The 20831-nt window shown below is 44.5% G+C and overlaps 1 protein-coding gene across 1 annotated transcript in view; it reads left to right on the top strand.

Annotated features, from left to right (window-relative positions):
* LOC124779481 (protein 5NUC-like) overlaps nucleotides 1-20831 on the top strand; it is an 89533-nt gene that overhangs the window by 50224 nt on the left and 18478 nt on the right. The window contains exon 7 of the mRNA XM_047253714.1: nucleotides 4715-4945. Within this exon, the coding sequence (XP_047109670.1) occupies nucleotides 4715-4945 (231 nt within the window). The remainder of the gene's footprint in view (nucleotides 1-4714; nucleotides 4946-20831) is intronic.

Genomic DNA, 20831 nt, shown 5'->3' with positions numbered 1-20831 from the left:
CAATGGTATGTGCTCCTCTTCATTTCTGGTTCTACCATTCTCTTCCTTCACTACATCCCATGCTGTCTTTGCTGTTATCTGAGGAAATTGGCCTTTTCTGATGAAGCATTCGCTTTGATGTCCATTTTACTATCTTTGATATTTTGCCGTGTGTGTTGTCATGATGTACAGAATTTACATCATAGCTGTTTCTGACTGATAGATGTAGTTTCCTTTGCCTTACAGGGTACCTTTATTCCTTGAGTGATCCATGGATTTTTTATAGATTTTGGTATAATCAGGGTTACTCTGGGGGAAAACAGTCATATTTAACTGAAAGGAAACAAGGAGTAAAAATTACTCAGGATGGAAATGTGTACCATTCTGAATATAAAAATGTTAGTTATGGGGTGCCCCAGGGCTTGGTATTGGGACCATTGTCATTCTTGCTTTTTATTAATGACCTACCTCAACAGTTTTCAACAGCTGATACCATATTGTTTGCTGATGATACCAGCTTCATTACAAAAGGGAAGAATGATTATGAGATGCAGCAAAAAATTGACAAAACAGCAGAAGTGGCAGAAAAATGGTTTAAAGATAACTGTGTAGTTGTTAATGACAAGAAAACTGTATGGATGAACTTCAACCATATAAGGAACAAAAATAGCACCAATGTAAAATTCACGTTATCGAATAGCCAAATTCAGCATAAGAATCACATAATTTTTTTTAGGATTATGGGTGGATGAGCATCTAAGATGGGAAAAACATGTAGAAATGCTCAACAAAAAATTAAGCAAGTACTGTTACATATTAAGAGTGCTTAAAGATTGCTGCAATACCGAAACAGTGTTAAGTGCTTATTATGCATACATTATGCAACAGCTTCTACAGCATTAATGAATACCTGGAATTTTGCTCAAATCTGTAGATCTACTTCATAAATCTCTAAACAAAAATTCATAATTAACAACCATACCTACATAAAACCAAAATTCTTTCAGCCATGTATGTATGTAATTACGCACGTAGCTTTTGTGCAATATGTTACTATGCATAGTTAACTAAAGTACTGGTATTTAATAGTTTCATTAAAATCAACCAAATGGTTTCACAAGCTTTTCTTCTATCTGTATGTATGTAAGCAGAATAATGTTTTTGCTATAAAGATGTGTTGATACCAATGATAAGATTTTGTACATGATATAAATATGTAATGTTTTATACTGTTCTGTACTTTGACAAGTCCAATATCATGAATGTGATAATACAGACGCTAAATAAACAAATAAAAATAAATAAATAAACGTTATTAATAAAAATGTTGTCTTTCTCATTAATGCTATGAGCATTGTACACATGACTCCAGTTCATGTCTTTGCGGTATTTCCTAAAACAATCAATTTTTGGCTTACTGACAACCCTCTTGAGCACAGACTTAGTAGATTTTATATCCTGACCAGTATGAACATTTAGTAAAAGGAACTGCATGTCATGGTCTGAGAGGCTTATTATTGGTTTTATAATATAATTTTGTTCATTAGACATTTCTATAAAGCTATTATCAGTGGCTATCTTTGAGCCTTTAGCTATTCTAGTTAGAAAGTTAACAGAATTGATTAAGTTGAATGAGAATGCTACCCTCTGCAACAAGTTCTTACTGGAAGAGTTTTCACAAAAATGTACATTAAAATCACCAGAAACCACCAATTCTTTCTTTTTTATTGTTTAATAGGCCAATACAGCTTCAAAGTGATTTATGAACAGATTAAAATTACCTGCTGATACTGAGTACCCACTTATTATTATGAATGATTTATTATGGAACTCTACTTCTGTTGCACATGCTTCCAACCATATGCTGCTCTAGGCAAAATTTACGAATGCCTGTGTTATTACATTTATGGTAAAAATTCCTGATAAATGTGGAAACTCCTCCATCCTCCATTGCTGCTCTACAAAAGTGAGAAGCTAACTTACATCCTGCAACACTTTACACACCTATACCAGTGATCATATAAATCTCCTATAATTTAAATAATTTATTCAGTGGAAAATCCTGGCTGGAATGTAACATTATTATGAAAATGAAAGTTGCCACTCACCATACAGCGGGGATGCTGACAGTCTTTTTTTTTGTGCCTGTCTGTGATTCAGAATCTCCACTATATGGTGAGTGGCAGCTTTCCTTTTCATAATATTGTTACAAATAATTCATTCATTCATTTTAAATGATAATCAGTTTACAAGTCATAAATATCATCCATGTAGTGCACAGACGTCTTTCTATGCATGAGCATAACCTATACACCATTTGCTGTACAGACTGTATTAAGTAATGAAAAATACAGGGGATAGGCAAAATAATGTGAACGCCTGTACTTACTTGGGAATGGTTTATTAATAAGGGGTTGGACCACATTTGCCCGTAATACATCTGCGATTCTTCTTGGAATACTGGCATATAATGGTTGTATAGTCTCCAGTGGAATGTTATGCCACTGTTGGATCAGAACCTCTTCTAACTCTTGTAGTAATGAGGGAGGTGGAAATCTACTCCAGAGGCGGCATTGCAATGCTGCCCACAAGGGTTCAATAATGTTCAAGTCCGGGAGCTGCACTGGCCAGGGAAGACACTGCAGTTCAGTTGCATGCTCCTGGCTGTGTGTATGGGTGCATTATTCTCCTGAAATATGGCATCATTGTTGGGGAACAACATCTGAATCATGGGGTGCATCTGATCACTTAAAATGTTCATGTAATCATTGGCTGTAACACAGCCTTTGAGAGTAATGATGGGATCAGTAGAATACCGTGATATGGTTGCCCAAGCCATCACACTTCCACCTCCATGCTTAACTATTGGAATCAAGCAATCAGGATTGTAGGTTTCTTTTGGTGTTCTCCCTATGTAAGCCCAGCTCAATGTTGGAAATAATGAAGATGTTAACTCATCAGACCGTATGACCTGTTTCCACTGATCAGCCATGCCGGCTTTATGCTCCTGGCACCATGTTTTACATTTATTTGCATTGGTTGCCATCACTAATGGTTTTGGTACAGCAGCTCATCCATGAATCTTTATGGAGTTATTGTCAGACATTGTCAATAGATACAGGGGTCTTGAAGATGGCTATTGAGTTCTGCTGTCACTCTAGTCACTGTAGTTTTGTGTAGTTTTGACACAGCTTGTGTTAGCGTATGACGATCTCTGTCATTTGGTTTTGACTTTTGCCCATTATTATGTTTACATGATGATGTCTTTCCATGTTTTGTGTAGGCTTTCGTGACTCTTGAATCAGTTGCTCTTGAAATATTCAATAAGTTGGCTGTCTTGGTTACTGATGCCCCCAAAATCTGCTCTCTTTGGAACTTCGTTATATCTTTCATTGCCCATCAAACTTGGCCTCTGAATGCAAATATGAAGTGTGCACTACTCGTAAACAACCTGCACTGATACCTTTTCCATAATGAACATTCACAGTCCAGTGTGACACGTGCTTTACCTGCGTTGTTGACCATCAAACGCAGCCATCCCATTACTACCACTGTTCACATTATTTTGCCTATACCCGGTCTGTATAGCATCCAGTGTTGTGATAGCTTGATTGATGTTTGTACTTATGTATGCTGTATATGGAAGATCATACATCATCTTATTTGGTGAAACATCCTGGCAGATTAAAACTGTGCCGCACTGAGACTCGAACTCAGGACCTTTGCCTTTCACAGGCAAGTCCTCTACCATCTGAGCTTCCCAAGCACAACTCATGCTTCATCCTCACAACTTTACTTTCGCCAGTACCTCATCTCCTATCTCCTATCTTCCAAATCTTACAGCATGGGGGATGTTTCCAGAATGAAATTTTCATTCTGCAGCAGTGTGTGTGCTGATATGAAACTTCCTGGCAGATTAAAACTGTGTGATGGACCAAAACTTGAACTCAGGACCTTTGCCTTTCACGGGTAAGTGCACTACCATCAGAGCTACCCAAGCACGACTCATGCCCCATCTTTACAGCTTTACTTCCGCCAGTACCTCATGTGGCTAAGCCATGTCTCCGTAATATCCTTTCTTCCAGAAGTGCTAGTCTTGCAAGGTTCACAGGAGAGCTTCTGTGAAGTTTGGAAGGTAGGTACTGGTGGAAGTAAAGCTGTGAGGATGGGGTGTGAGTCATGCTTGGGTAGCTCAGATGGTAGAACACTTGCCCCAGAAAGAGAAAGGTCCCGAGTTCGAGTCTTGGTCTGGCACACACTTTTAATCTGCCAGGAAGTTTCATATCAGCGCACACTCTGCTGCAGAGTGAAAATTTCATTCTGGACACATCCCCCAGGCTGTGTCTAAGCCATGTCTCCACAATGTGTATCACATAATACAAAACAGCTTTTGCTATGAAATTACTTTTTTCTCCTTCACTCTTCTTCTGCTGCTCTGTTGCTGTTGTTGTGGTTGTCATCTTGATCCATCATCTACACGGCCGCAGCAAGTTGTAAGCTCTTGCGAGGCATCTTGTTTTCCTGCAGTCAGCTGCGTCCACCTGCTTGCTGATTGGCTGCTCCTGTGCTCAGTGGCTGCTTCCATAGAACCTGCTCGCTGATTGGCTGCTGTCATACTGTGGCCATGAAACCCATGTGTTGATTGGCTGTTACACTACCACACTGTAAACAGCTGTCAACTTCATGGCTCAAAATTTGCTTATTGCTTGTTTATTGTGAATTTAATATGTTTCAGGTGACTCATTCTATGACCAAACAGTCACCCTCCTGGAAGGTATGCAGACAGCAGTTGCCAAAACATCTGTCCCACTGACTGGAGCTGACAATGTATGCCAGCTGGGAGAATGTCTGCTGGGCAACTTGGTGGCTGATGCAATGATGTCGGCAGTTTCAGCAGCGGAAGAGATCCCGGTAATATTTTCTGTTTTTCCGACATGGACACTGTTCACAAATGTTTCTTTAACAGGTATGCAACTTACAGATTATTATAAATTTAATGTGTGTTTGTACACTACTTGCCATTAAAATTGCTACACCATGAAGATGATGTGCTACCGACACGAAATTTAACCGACAGGAAGAAGTTGTTGTGATATGCAAATGATCAGCTTTTCAGAGCATTCACACAAGGTTAGCACCGGTGGCGACACCTACAACGTGCTGATATGAGGAAAGTTTCCAACCGATTTCTCATACACAAACAGCAGTTGACCGGCATTGCATGGTGAAACGTTGTTGTGATGCCTCGTGTAAGGAGGAGGAATACGTACCATCATGTTTCTGACTTTGATAAAGGTCAGATTGTAGCCTATCGCGATTGCGGTTTATCATATCGTGACATTGCTGCTTGCATTGGTCGAGATCCAATGACTGTTAGCAGAATATGGAATCAGTGGGTTCAGGAGGTTAATACGGAACGCGTGCTGGATCCCAATGGCCTCGTATCACTAGCAGTCGAGATGACAGGCATCTTATCCACATGGCTGTAACGGATCGTGCAGCCACGTCTCGATCTCTGAGTCAACAGATGGGGACGTTTGCAAGACAACAAACATCTGCATGAACAGTTTGACGACGTTTGCAGCAGCATGGACTATCAGCTCGGAGACCATGGCTGCGGTTACCCTTCACGCTTCATCACAAACAGGAGCGCATGCGATGGTGTACTCAACGACGAACCTGGGTGCACGAATGGCAAAACGTCATTTTTTCGGATGAATCCAGGTTCTGTTTACAGCATCATGGTGGTCGCATCCGTGTTTGGCGACATCGCGGTGAACGCACATTGGAAGCGTGTATTCGTCATCGACATAATGGCGTATCACCCGGCGTGATGGTATGGGGTGCCATTGGTTACACATCTCTATCACCTCTTGTTCACATTGACAGCACTTTGAACAGTTGACATTACATTTCAGATGTGTCACGACCCATGGATCTACCCTTCATTCGATCCCTGTGAAACCCTACATTTCAGCAAGATAATGCACGACCGCATGTTGCAGGTCCTGTACGGGCCTTTCTGGATACAGAAAATGTTCAACTGCTGCACTGGCCAGCACATTCTCCAGATCTCTCACCAATTGAAAATGTCTGGTCAATGGTGGCTGAGCAACTGGCTCATCACAATACGCCAGACACTACTCTTGATGAACCGTGGTATCGTGTTGAAGCTGCATGGACAGCTGTACCTGTACACGCCATCCAAGCTCTGTTTGACTCAATGCCCAGGTGTACCAAGGCCGTTATTAGTGCCAGAGGAGGTTGTTCTGGGTACTGATTTCTCAGGATCTATGCACCCAAATTGCGTGAAAATTTAATCACATGTCAGTTCCAGTATAACATATTTGTCTAATGAATGTCCATTTATCATCTGCATTTCTTCTTGGTGTAGCAATTTTAATGGCCAGTAGTGTATATTACACGTAAAAACATTTTATTCTCTCATATCACTAATAGTTCTAATTGTTTAGACCTTTGAATTACATAGATTAGAATTGTTCTTAAAATACGTCCTTCAATTCTGGCATTCTCCTCGCCTCAGTTTCCACTACAATACATACTTATGGAAAAGTGGCCTCACATAGACAGTCAGCAATAGTGAAGCATGTAGGGAATGAGGTTTACTTGTGGGTGGTAGCAAAGAGAGAGAAAGATACCATACAAGTTACCACACCTTGGGGCTGTGGACAAAGAAAACAACAAAAGTTGTAAGTGATTTTGATCAGTTTGTCATTAGACCATTTTCTTGTTAGTGAAAATCATCCTTTGTACCTTGATGATGTTCCATCAGATGCTGCACAGCTATGGCATGAGATTCAGCTCTCTGTGCCTGACAAGAGAGGTAGACTGGCTGATGCAGCTTTTCTGAAGACTTTAATTACAATTTTTCTCAAGTAGATGATCATCTGCTGACACCATTATCAGAAACAGCTGCAAGCTATGTCTTTTTAGTGTGATTTGGAGTGTATTATAAACAAATACAAGTACATAGTCACATATTTATAATAACTTGTCTGGAAGTCATGTTTTACAGATCTTCTTAATCATGTAAGCTCTGCAACTTTTCCATTACAGACAATAACAGATTTCAGAGAGTTGCAGGCTTCTTGCAATTTGGATGCTTCCAGACAATGTAAGACCAAATTTTTCTAATATTTATTTTTGTTTACAATTCATTATATACTTTGGTTACTGAAATCACATGATTCTGCTGTCAGTCTTCAAAAATGCCAACAATATGAGTCACACTTTCAAATTCACATTATAAAAAATTTATAAACATTTAAAACCATCTCCCTTGCCTGTTTCTGATGCGTTTCTTGTTTACTGCTGCCACCTAACATATTTATTTACAGATCATACTAACACACTTACAGACAAACATTGACAGCTTGATAAATTACACCGTATCATCTCAAAGCAGGCCACACCAGACTGCAAAAGAGCAGTTACTGTCATCTGGTGTTAAGTCACAGCTACGTGCACAGAAAGAGAATAAATCTTAAGGTTTTCTGGTGATTTCGCAGAGGGGATGTGCAGAAAAGCTGAAAATTGGGCCACCTACCAGCAAGGTGCGAGCTGTAGCCCCTGCCCCACTCTCATCTGTCCCCAAGCCTCCCACTTAACTCCATTTCTTTCTTTGTTCTACCTCCTACACCTCTCTCAAACCTCTCCTCTGCCTCACTGTTCATCTCAACGAATCCACTCCAAAAGACACAATTACTCACCCCAGTCAAGTTGCAGCACTGCTGAGGGACAATGAAGGGACAAGGTGTGAGTGAAGGTTGGCTATAGTAGAAAATTGAGAAAATGCAGATAAGGAGTAGGAATATAAGAAATCAAAAAATGTGTTCCTGGAAGCAAAAATCTCTGTGGCACACAATGCCTGAAAAAATATCAGAGAAGACAGAAAAAAACTGTGCTGCCAGTACTTTTTCGTCAACACAGCTACACAGGTAGGCATCAGCAACTTTTCATTTAAATATATCTTTTTATTCCTGTTCAATAAATTTTTTATCACTCTATAGATAGAATTCCAGAGGAGTTATTCTCTCCTGGTTTGTCTCTCGTATTATTTCTTTCCAGCTATATTTACAATTTGTGCTTTATGTTTTGGTAAACAGGTCTTCTACATGTATATACATACTCCACAAACCACCATACAGTGCATGGTGAAGGGCATCTTGCACTACTGCTACTCATTCCCTTTCCTGTACTACTCACAGATGGAGCATGAGCCCTGATTTATTTTATCTTGTCTTTGTGGAGAGTTGATGGCAGTAGGTTCATTCTGCAGTCTGTCACAAATGCTAGTTCTCTAAACTTTTTCAATAGTGTTTTGTGTAAAGAACATCTTCTTCCATCCAGGAATACCTGTCGGAGTTGACTGAGCATTTCAATAATACTAGTATGTTGATCAAATCTGCAGTAACAAATCTGCTAGCACGAATCTGAATTTCTTCAACGTTTTCCTTTAATCTGGCCTGGTACGGCGCCCAAACACTCAAATGGTTCCCAAGAGTGGGTCGCACAAATGTTCTGTACGCAGTCTCCTGTATCAAATTGTCCCAATAAACTGAAATTGATCATTTGTCTTCCCTACAACTGACCTTACTTGCTTGTTTCATTTAATAATGCTGTGCAACCTTACACCTAGAGTTTTAGTCAATGTGACTGTGTCAAGCAGCACACCACTAATACTGTGTTCAAACATTATACCTTTGATTTTCCTACTCATCTGCATCAGTTTACATTTTTCCACATTTATAATGAGCTATCATTTATCAAACCAAACATAAATTCTGTCCAAATTGTCCTGCATCCTCTTACAGACACTCAAAAGATGACACTGTCCCATACACTACAGTGTCATCAGCAAAGAATTGCAGACTGCTGCTCATCCTATCTGCCAAAGTGTAGAAATTGTGTAAGCCATAATGAGATTTTCACTCTGCAGCTGAGTGTGCGCTGATTTAAAACTTCCCGGCAGATTAAAACTGTGTGCCCGACCGAGACTCAAACTCGGGATCTTTGCCTTTTGCGGGCAAGTGCTCTACCGACTGAGCTACCCAAGCATGACTCACGGCCTGTCCTCACAGCTTTACTTCTGCCAGTACCTCGTCTCCTACCTTCCAAACTTTACAGAAGCTCTCCTGTGAACCTTGCAGGCCATCTTTAAATGTTTCATATACTTTTCAGTCCGTACAGTTCTCTCTTTAGGTTTGGTGTATTCATGATCTGTCATGTTTTACTACTATGTCCAGTGGAATTAACTGCATACTTTTTGATTTTTCTGAAATCAAAATAATGTGCTTAGGCAGTGGAGTAATTTCAGTAAATTCTGGTAGGGTCCTAGGTTATAATTTTGTCTGCAACTTCATTCAGTCATTCACACATGTTGTTCTGTAAATCCTACCATCAAGGCGAGGGGTGTGGAACAAGTCAAGTTATAAATTAGGAGATAGAAGCAGCCTTCACAGATTCCATCTGTCACTACACTAACAACAAATTATTGTTCAGCTGCAATCTCAAAATCTCTTCGAACAACAAATTGTTGGCTGTTGTTACTGTACACACATAGTTAATTATGAGAATTATGCAAGGACTCAAAAATCTAAGTACCATTTTTAACTCAATTAATATTTATGAATGTGTCCCTGCATTTCTGAGCTCAGAAATGTGTTGGAAGGACATAAAACTAATCAGTTCATATGTAAAATGATCACATGATCAAAATTTCATGTAGCTGCTTTTTACAGACAAAGAGTGTTGGTCACAAAATGTGTGCTTCAGAAACACTGTATATCCTCCAGACTTGGCTGGATGTTGGATATGGTGGATATTTCCCACAGAAAAGATGCGATTTTTTTGATACGTATCCTCTGCATATTGTAAGCAGGAACCATGAAGTCTCCTGCAAGGTCACTTGTTTTGACATCCATGTGTTGGTGGCTTGTTCTGGCCACAGGAAGTTTTTGAAGTTAGTTCCTCTAAACAAAAATTTTAATATTAATTACTGGCTAAACTGTTTGCCATGCAAAGAAATGGAAGAGGTATTTTGCTTTGCAAGTTACATACATCTTGTGTGGGGGACATTTCTGTATACATCAAAAAGTAACCACATACAAGAGTTGTTCAAAAAATAAGGTGACTTTTCAAACTGTGCAGGCAACGTACATTTTATTATCAATCTTTTGCTTTTTGTTATGTTGGAACACATGTTCTCAAAACATGTTCACAGTTCCAAGTGTACAGCATACTTCATTTGTTTTTGACAGATAGAAAGGTTAGATGTGTTTTAGTGTGCTCAGCAATTATCGATTATAACTAAAAAAAATGTTTATGAGTGATACAAGCTCTTCAAGACGGGCAAGAAGATGCCAATGATGAACCTTACTTTGGACACCCTAGCACTTCAACAACAGATGATAAAGTCAATGCTCTCAAGGAAATTGTTTTAGAAAATCATTGAATTACCATAAGAGAAGTCGCTGAGGATGTTGACAAATTGGGCGGCTCATGTCAAGCAATTTTTTCAGATGTTTTGGGCATTAGATGTGTGTCAGCGAAGTTTGTTCCAAAACTTCTCAATTTTGAGCAGAAGAACCTTCGCATGAGAATTGCTCAGGAGCTCTTGAATGACATCAATGATGATCCCAATTTGCTCACAAGGGTCATAACTGATGACAAAACATGGGTTTATGGTTATGATGTTAAAAGCAAAGCCCAATCGTCCCAATGGAAGCATTCTGGAAGGCCAAGACTGGAAAAGAACACCAAGTTCGATCAAATGTCAAAGTTTTGCTCTCTGTTTTTTTCAATTACCGTGGTGTAGTGCATCATGAATTTTTGCCTCAAGGTTGTACAGTCAATAAGGAGTATTACCTTGACATTATGTGCCATTTGCAAGAAGCAATAAGCAGAAAACATCCGGAATTGTGGAAAAACAATTCATGGCTTTTGCATTATGACAATGCACCTGCTCATTCATCATTGCTTGTGAGAGATTTTTTGGCCAAAAACAATATGACAATCATGCCTCAGCCACTATATTCACCAGATTTGGCCCCCTGCAACTTTTTCCTGCTCCCAAAACTGATGAGACCTATGAAAGGATGAAGATTTTCAATGATTGAGGAAATAAAAACTGCTCACTAGAAGTACTCAAGATTGTACCAAAGAGTGGTTATGAGAAGTGCTTCGAGGATTGGAAGAAGTGTTGGCACAAGTGCATTGTAACTGAGGGGGACTACTTTGAAAGGGACAATATGAATATTGATGAATAAATAAATATTTTTTCATAAAAATATAAAGCCACCTTACTTTTTGAGCACGGCTCATATATTCTCTGCCTGTCAGAAAAAGTGAAGCATCCAGAAGACATTGTTTGATGTTATACATACGTGTGCACATACACACCATCAACAGGTATGTAAATTATTGTAGTTGCAATACTCTGTGACAGATAGAATGGCCAAGGGGTCTGAACAGCATTAGATGTTGAGTGGCCACTGTGAAGGACAAGGAGATCATGTGCATTCGTGTGAGGCAGCCTTTTCAGAATCTGACAGAGTTTGAAACAGATCTCATTGTGGGCTTCTATTTGGACAGCTAGTCAAATCATGTAATATCTAGATTTTTTGGGTATTTTGATGTGATAGTGGCCCATAGTGGACTGCATGGGAATGTGAAGGCAGTGCATCATTGTTCAGTAACTAGCAGCAACCAGACAAGGAAGTTAACATCCCATGCATAGGCCTGCCATTAACACCACAACATAAACATCTGCATTTGGAATTGTTCTGTGACTGGGAAGTATGGACTACTGATGAGTAGCATCTCATTGAGTTACTCCTCTAATGTTTTGGAGACGTAAAGCAGTGTTACTCTTGGCATCACACTGTGGGAACCATTGGGCAGAACTTCAGGTCATGGCTGGTATTGATTGAGGGAGCTCTGATGGTATAATGGTATGTCAAGGAAAACCTGTATCCTCAATGTGTCAATATTCATATGGCAGAATCAGGGTGCCATTTTTCAACAGAACAATGCTCATCCACACATGGCCCATTTCTCCTCGAACTGTCTGTGTAATGTTGAGGTACTCCCATGGCCAGTGAGAGCTCCACATCTGTCCTCGTTAGAACACGTGTTGGTCCAGCTCGGACATCAACTCTGCCCCACCACCAGTATCCACGGTATCACGGACCAGTTACAACAGTTGGTCAGCTTGCCTCGGGAAAGGATACAATGACTTTATGACATCCTTCCCAACTAAAACAGTGCAAGCATCCAGGCCACAGGGGAGTGTAACATCATGCCGACACATGGGCTAATATTGACAAGGTCTTTGGAAAACTGACTTGATTTTGTAAAGCCTGAATTAACATCACATACCCTCTCAACCCATTAAGTTTCATTTAATTTCCTCCTCTCTTTCTGGGTGCTTCACTACTTTTGTCAGGCGGTGTATATACTGTGTTGTCTCCACCTGAAAAGTTACAGTAATGTTAGATACATGCGATAGCTATCATGTCCACACACCATCCTCAATCAGTACAAATAGCTTTTGCCTGTACTGAAAGTACTGGATATAAGCTTGAGGTGGATGCTTGGGTCAGTTACTCCAAACAACACCTTATCATCAGTAGTTTATTTATTCACCTCTTTACACAAGCAAGGCTTACAAAGAACTGGATGGTGGAACTGCACAAAGATAATGTTTAGCTTAGTTCGAAGATGATACTCAGATCGACACTGGTGTCGACCTCATCGGCGCCACATAGCCTCCCCCCCCTCTCCCCGCCCCCTACCGTATGGAGTACTCTTGAGAGGCCAAGGGGAGGGGTTGACTATGGCTTTGGCAGGGGTGGTTCGCGGGAGCCAGACCACGGTCAGCTCGACAGCGTTGTCGGGGAGCCGAGTGGGTAGATGTCGTGAAGGGAGGTCCGGCCACCGAACCTGGAAGTTGTTGAAGCGCGCTGTGCACCGTACTGGGCGTGCTGGTTGAGCGGCAACAGGTAGGCAGGCAGTTTGCGGGAGGAAAGGAGGGACGACGACGAGGTCTCCGGTGGGCGTGGCGAACACATGAAGCATGTCCAAGTCGACATCGGGCGAGAGGGGAACACATTTCACCAGGTGGCAGGGAATGGCGGAGGTTGTGTCATGAGCACCAGATGAAGGGAAACACACGATGAACAGTGTATCATCACATAGTATTATGGAGATGTCGTGGATTATGTCCGAGGGAACAGGCACAAACACCTCGAGCGAGGGCACGTTCATGATGGGGGGTTGTGAGAAACCTTGCAGGGCGAGGCAGGTGAAGGGGAAGAGGTCGAAGGGACCGGTGAAGGGCCAGGGGGCGAGGGCATGATCATAGGTAAGCTCGACGTGGGGAGCATGGGGTCACTCGACGGAGTGCGTGAGACCGGAGCAGGGAGTGAGGTTGGAGGAGAGCTCGACAAATGAAGCTGGAGGTCACTCGATTGAGTGTGTAAGTCCGACCTGGAGGGAGTGGTCAGAGCATCGTGAACCACGACAGCGAGTGGCTGGTTGTGGCCTGAAGGGGGGTAGAAGAAGGCTTGACATGAGCAGGCTTACCTCTGTTGATAGAGACTGTGACAGCTGAATCTTTTATCTGGATGTCATAGGTGTTGGCTGAGCGCCGGAGAACTCGGTATGGGCCAGTATATAGAGGTTGGAGGGGAGCATGGACAGTGTCATCTCGGAGCATTACATATTCGCAATTGTCCAGAGATTTCAGGACGTGAACCTTAGGGTGGGAGTGGCTGGCAGGCAGAGGGATATGGAGGTTGATGAAGTCGCGTCTGACGCAGTCCGCGAAGGAAGGTAAGTCGGACTGAGGGAGAGAAGCGGCAGGGTCACAAGTTCGCCAGGGAGAACAATGTTCTGGCGGTATACGAACTCGGCTATTGTGCCCTTGAGGTCTTCCTTATAGATCGCACGAATGCCGAGTAGCACAAGGGGAAGGGCTTCTGTCCATAGAGAGTCGCGGCATCGAAGAGCCGCCTTGAAAGTGTGGTGCCAGCGCTCAACTAACCCGTTACTTTGGTATCGATGCGCCAGATTCCGCAGATGTTACAAATCTCGTTGAACAGGGCTGACTCAAATTGTCTGCCCTGGTCAGTCGTGATGATAGCTGGACATCCAAAACGCGATACCCATGACTCGACGAAAGCTTGAGCAACAGTTTCTGCCGTAATATTGGGGAGGGGGACAGCTTCGACCCAGCGAGTTGTTTGGTTGATAGACGAGAGGACACAACGAAACCCGTTAGAGGAGGGGAGAGGGCCGAATAAGCTGGAAACGTCCAGGAGGGATCGAAAAGGCAATGAGGGGGGGGGGGTGAAGTGTGCTTGTGTACTTGGCAGCGTTGGCACACGATGCAGGAGCGTGCCCATTGCTGGCAGTCCTTGTTGACATTTCTCCACACAAAGCGCTCCGCAACGAGGCAGGCGGACGCACGAACACCGGGATGGGCTAAATTATGCGGTGCGTTGAAGACAGCTCGACGGAGTGTGGTTGGGATGAGGGGGCGTAACGTGCCCATACTTTCATCACACCAGATCTCACCAGAAATGCCAGGGAAGGTGGTGAGGACGAAGTGTAGTGAAGAGGTAGAGTCTGAAATCAAGTTTTGTGTGTCCTCATCGGCGGGTTGGAGGTTAGGCAGTTCAGAGAGGTCTAACAGCGAATGAACGGGGTCGACTCATGAAAGGAAATCAGCAACTATATTGTCAGCACCCTTTATGTGTCTGACATTGGTGGTGAACTGAGATATAAAGTCCATGTATCTGAAGCGGTGAGAAGGCGGGTCCGCTGGTGGGTTTGTAATGGCCGCAGCCAGGGGTTTGTGGTCCTCAACGTCAGTCTTAAAATGCTTGATCACGTCATAGACCGCAAGCAACTCCCTGTCAGATGCGGAATATTTCCGTTGTGCGTTGGTGAGCTTGCGCGAGAAGAACCGCAGAGGCGAAGTCTGGCCGTCGATTGTCTTGCTAAGGACAGCACCAATGGCAGTATCGCTCGCGTTTGTCATGATGCAAGGCTGCGCATTGGGATGAGGATGTGCGATGGTGCAGGCCTCGGCAAGAAGACTTTTGAGGGCGGTGAAAGAGTCAGTAATACCAGGGGTCCACGGAACGGTCCGAGATCCAGAAGTGTGGGTGCCTGCCAAGGCGTCCATCAGTGGAGCCTGAATCTCTGTGCCCGAGGTAGATGTCGGCGATAATAATTAACCGTCCCCAGAAAGCACCGGAGCTCTTTGAATGACGCAGGTCTGGGTAGGTTTAGTATTGTTTGTACCTTCTCAGGGGGCGGTGAAATGCCGTCGGCAGAGACCCGAAAACCAAGAAAAGTGACAGCGGGTTGATGTAGCTGCAATTTGTCATGGTTGGTCTCGATGCCTGCTGCTGCAAAAGTGTTCATAACAGTTTGCACATGTCGAATGTTGTCCTTGATGGAGGAGCTGAACACAAGAATGTCATCAAGGTATGAAAAGCAGAATTTTATGTCGAATAGCACTTCGTTGATGAAGCGTTGCCAGGTCTGGGTTGCGTTTTTTAGCCCAAAGGGCATGAATCAAAACTGAAATAACCCGATTGGGGTGGTGATTGCTGTCTTCTCAATGTCTTCAGGTTCCATGGGGATCTGGTGGTAGGCCCGTTTGCAATCAATGACAGAGAACGTGGTCGCACCTGCGAGGGTACTGGTAAAGTCGGCAATGTTGGGTATGGGGTAGGTGTCCGTAATTGTTTGTGCGTTTAGTCGACGGTAGTCTCCGCACATGCGTCAGGACCTGTCTTTCTTGGGTGTCATATGAATGAGCATAGACCAGCTACTGGCAGAGGGTTCATTGAAGCCGGAGCTTAGAAGTTCAGAAATCTGCTTTTTAAGGTCGGAGAGGCACTCGGGACAAAGTCGACGTGGTTTACTGGAGATTGGAGGGCCTGGCGTGAGGTGAAGCTTGTGAACCGTGCCTTTGGTGACGACACAAATGTTGCCGGCGCCATGGTAGGAGGTTTGTTTACAATGTATGGCGAGCGGGGCAGGTGAAGCATGGTCGTGGTGTTCAGAGCCACTCGGCGGATCCAACAGGAGGCGAGGCGGCAAAGTGTCCCAGAAGTCAATGTGACAAGATGGCCGCCGGCCCGAAGCAGTGGCACCGTGTTCGGATGAGCTCGGTAGAGCTCGTGAGCCGTTAGTGAGTCCATTGTCCGAGGGCGCGGCCTGTGGCAGCACGGTCGCGGGCGAAACGCTTGGCGCGAGTGCACTGTTTGTGTTGTCAGTGGTGGTCGCACGGTGGCGTGCAGGAGCCGAAGTTGCGAGGGGAGGGGTAGGAGCTGTCAGTTCGGGAACACGTGACGCTCGTCGTGCATGCGCGCTTGTGTCCGGCTGAGTGCAAATGCTGCCGCGTTAGGGGGTGTGGTCCTGTGGAACTGGCAGTACACGTTATGGTAGACTTGATAGCACAGTTGCGAGAGGTAGTGGGTGGTAAGCACATGGAGGCTCGATTGCTGGGACTACAAGCAGATTCGGTGCACTTACTGACCTTGCTTTGTCCTTGCTGCAGTGTCTGTAATTCCTTTGCTGCGTTGGAGAGCTGGAGCCGAGTTTCGTGGAGCCGGACTGAGAGCTCAAAGTTTTCCTTGCATAGGCGAGCGACATTTTCAAGCTCAACAAGGCACTTGTGCGTTGTTTCTTGTAACATCGTCGACAGAGACGAGCATGTACGGATGAGATGAGCCCGGACCGACATGTCATGGGGGGGTTTGCTCGACGGAGCACAGGGGAAGTGAGTTTTGGACAGGTGATGAAACACGGTGTTTCGCACTAGGTCCGGTGAAAGTTTGTGGTGGCGCAAGAAGTTAATGCCTAGTATAGGTTCCTCAATATTGCACACTATAAAAGTCCACCCGAGTTTGCTGTTTGCGGAGAGTGAGACGACGTGGGAAGTTGAAACCGAGCATTGTAGTTTGGTTGAATTCACAGCTTGCAGTGAAGTATGATAAGGGCAGATGTTCAACAACGCTAAGGACGTGGGCAGGCAGCAGTGAAACATCGGCACCTCTGTCCACTAGGAAACGGTATCCCGACGAAATGTCTTTAATGTAAAGTCATCCACAATTATCCAGTCATTCCCAGACAGAATGGAGCACTGGGGGGTGCCTGTCATTTTGTGCACAGGAGGCGGCACCCGAACCTATCTGCAATTGGCGTTTGGGAAGCAGCAGGGTGGTCTGCAGTTCCGTGCCGCCTCACCAAACCGTGTGTTGAAGTAACAGCATGGGTAGTGCGGCTCCATTTCCTGCGGAAAGTTCGTTGCCATTGGAGGTGGCCGAGGTTCGGTGGCCGCAGCAGGTTGGGTTGCAGGAGGGGGCGTGACCATGGCCAGAGCCAGTGACATCCCAGCTGTCTGTAAACTGCGTCCCGGAGCGAGCAGAAGTCAGTACAGTGCGGCCCCGGCTGCGGGACAAAGAGTCTGAACCTGAGACTTGCCAGGTAGGCAGTGGCTGGCGAAATAGAGCAGTGATGCATCGTGTCGTTTATCAGCAATTGTCATTTGTTGTTCGACTGGTTCAGGAGACCTCTGAGCCAGAGCAAAGCGGATGTGAGGAGGTAGTTTATCTGACCAAATGACAAGGAGAGGTTTGTGAGAGAGTAGATCATCGCTGACCAGGGCCCGTAGCCGTCTCCAGAGTTGGGAAGGTTTGTCATTGCCTAGTTGCTCGACGTGGAGCACTTGCCGTATTGCTGTCTTAGTTGAGCCCGCAAGCCGATGTAGAACTGTCATTTTGGCTAGAGTGTACCGGGTAGCTGAGTCCGGGGCATCGACCAGGTCAGCAATCAAGTCCTCCTGGTCGTGCAAGTGGGTAATAAGGCACAGAAATCTGGTTGATTCCTCGAGTTTGAAATGGTCGAACACTTCGTCCACAATTTTGAACCAGGTTGTTGCCCTGTCAGGATTGAATGGCGGCAGCGTCGGGAAGCATTGTAGAATGTTCGGAAGAACAGGTTGAGTTGAATTCGTCGGGGCACTGCCTGAAATGAGCTGTTGTTGCTGCAGTATTCCAGGAGAATGTGTCTCCAGGGTATATGGCGACGACAGCTGGTCAGGTGGCAGCTTGAAGGTGACACGTTGTGGTTGAGCGCGATCCATCACAACGCGGGTTAGACACCGTAATGTGTCGATTGCAGTTGCAGAAGTTCAACATGTTGCGGGTGTGTTCAGATTGACGTGTCATGGAAGACCGACACGGATGAGGCACCGAGATGTGCCGAGAGTGGTAGTGGAAGCTCGACTGGAGCTAGCGCGGGGGTGACAGGTGAGAAAAAGTTCAAAGTTTGAAAACGCGTGCTAGTCCGTGGAAAGCTTGACATACGATCAGAGCCGGAGCCACCTGTGTTGCAGGGAGGCTATGGAGGTGTGGGCTGTCCAGAAACACAGTGAGGAAAATGATGTTGAACGTCGGACGGAATGTGTGAATGTTCACTGTTCATAGTCTCTCCACTCACAATGGCGTGTGGATAAAGTGAATGTCGTGGCACAAAACACTGAGGTGTAGCAGTAGGACGGAGATGGAGGTCAGGCACAGATAACAAGCCATTGTTCCTGTTGCAGGCCAAGGTATTGAAGCAGGAAGGCATGTGCTGATGCTGAACCGAGGCAGGCGCGTGCTTGGTCGGATGCTGAGGAGGTTGACCTGTGAACAAAGCAGTTCTGGCCATTTGGCAGGAATCCGCATGGTACTGCATGGATTGCAGCATGGAAAATTGTTGTCCTGGTGGTAGTAGCTCGTCCAACAAAGCATTTGCAGAAATCGGCATTGGTCTTGCACAGCACGGAGATCCGTAAGAGGTAACTGCACCGACGCTTAGGGACGGCACATGTGGTAGGAACAAAGGCGTCTGATAGCCGGAGTCATGCACACTCCTAACCTCACTTATTGTTGCAGGCTCGAATAGGTCTGGCGAAATCAGTGTAATCGTCGAGTGAGAGTCATCGTGTTGCAATCCTGGTGGGTGTACATTGCCCGCAACATGATGCATGTCGATCAAAAAATCCGGCATTAGGCATTGGGCCAGAGTCATTGTTCGAATGTTGTGTTGATGTAATACACTCGAAAATAATTGATGTGGAGGCCGCAGACACAGTAAAATGGCGAAAACGGAAGATGTTACAACTCGGGGTCACCAGTGAGGTGGATGCTCGGGTCAGTTACTCCAAACAACACCTTATTATCAGTAGTTCATTTATTCACCTCTTTACACAAGCAAGGCTTACAAAGAAGAAGATGGTGGAACTGCACAAAGATAATGTTTAGCTTAGTTCAAAGACGATACTCTTCCCCCCCCCCTTCCCCCTCCCTCCCCCCTTCTGTCCCTCCCTCTCTCTCTCTCTCCCCCCCTTCCCCCTCCCTCCCCCTTCTGCCCCTCCCTCTCTCTCTCCTTCTCTCCATACCCCCCTCACACACATAGTCCCCCCCACAAATACACACACGACGATTAGAATTTCATCCTTATGCAAACTTATTTTTGGTACAGAGAGAAGCTGTTTCTACAAATGAAGAAGATTCATGTGCCTAATGTTACTGGAACGTTTCAGGTGGAGATTGCAACACAGCACACTCAAACTTTGAGAAAGATCCCCCCTTTCATGAGGGACATGAGAGAAACACCTAAAGATGGCATAGACATTTGGCTGTAGCATAATGACTACAGAATGAGTGGTGATGAGGTGGTATCAGGAAAACATTGTGGTAAAAAGAGTATACACAAGGTCTTCCAGAAGAACTACAACATGACAAGACTTTAGGATTGTGCTACTGGCTATGAAGAAGGGACAGGTGGTGGAAGCAGAAATCTCGGCAGATTTTAGATACAGAGTGTCACCACAAACCCTCTAGAACAGATTATTGGAAGCCTGATTGAGATTTTGAGCTGTTGTATGTCACTGACTGCTACACTAAGCCACAAACAACAAAGGCTTGCATAATTTAGAGCCAGGACCAACTAGGATATTGAGTGGCATTCTGTGGTGTTCAGCAATGCCACCCATCGAGCTCATCTGGTGTGCAAAGCTAAGATGTATACTTCCATACCAGCCTCCTACCAGCAGTCTTCATGAAATGACACAGGAGGTGTTACAGCCATTGCAAAAAGTTTCTCAAGATGAAATTGAGAGCCTGTTTGGTTCCATGCGTCAATGAATACAAGAGTATACTCATGCGCGGGAGGGGGGGGGGGGGGGGGGTCGGCGGTCACACCTCCTACTGATCAATCGATACATCTATTTAGAATTGCAAGAAAGTTTAATATTTTAATGCCCGTTATGTGATGAATGTCTCCACATGTTTGGACTGATCCTCCATTCAATAACACTTTCCAACCCAGTAGGTCATTACCTGTATTCCTACAGCAAACATGCTCTTGCTTTAGCCAAATAACAATACCACATACTTATCCTCATCCTGCTTAACAATAAGTACTGCTCCTACAGGCCTCACATTAAATTTTCCCAACTCTAATTGCACCCCTCTTTCTACCAGTCCTCAGATTCCAGAATGTTCAGTCCATAGCTCGTATCCTCCTTGTCCTTGATCAACAGACTACATCTGCCAACCACCAATCCCAACAACTGCATTCTCAATGTAATTCTTCTTGAAGCCAACCATAAATCTAAACAAAATTGCTCACATTAGCTAAGTAAGCATCGTAGCCTGCTAAACAAATTTAAAATATCTCAAAAGCCGTATCCCTCTCCCACAACTACCATCCACATCACCACCGCCACCACCACCACCACCACCACCACCACCACCACCAGC

This window comes from Schistocerca piceifrons, chromosome 1 (assembly GCF_021461385.2).
Source record: "Schistocerca piceifrons isolate TAMUIC-IGC-003096 chromosome 1, iqSchPice1.1, whole genome shotgun sequence".
Taxonomy (NCBI): Eukaryota; Metazoa; Arthropoda; class Insecta; order Orthoptera; family Acrididae; genus Schistocerca; species Schistocerca piceifrons.
Note: the sequence above shows the minus strand (reverse complement) of the source record. Positions and strands in the feature narration are given on the sequence as shown.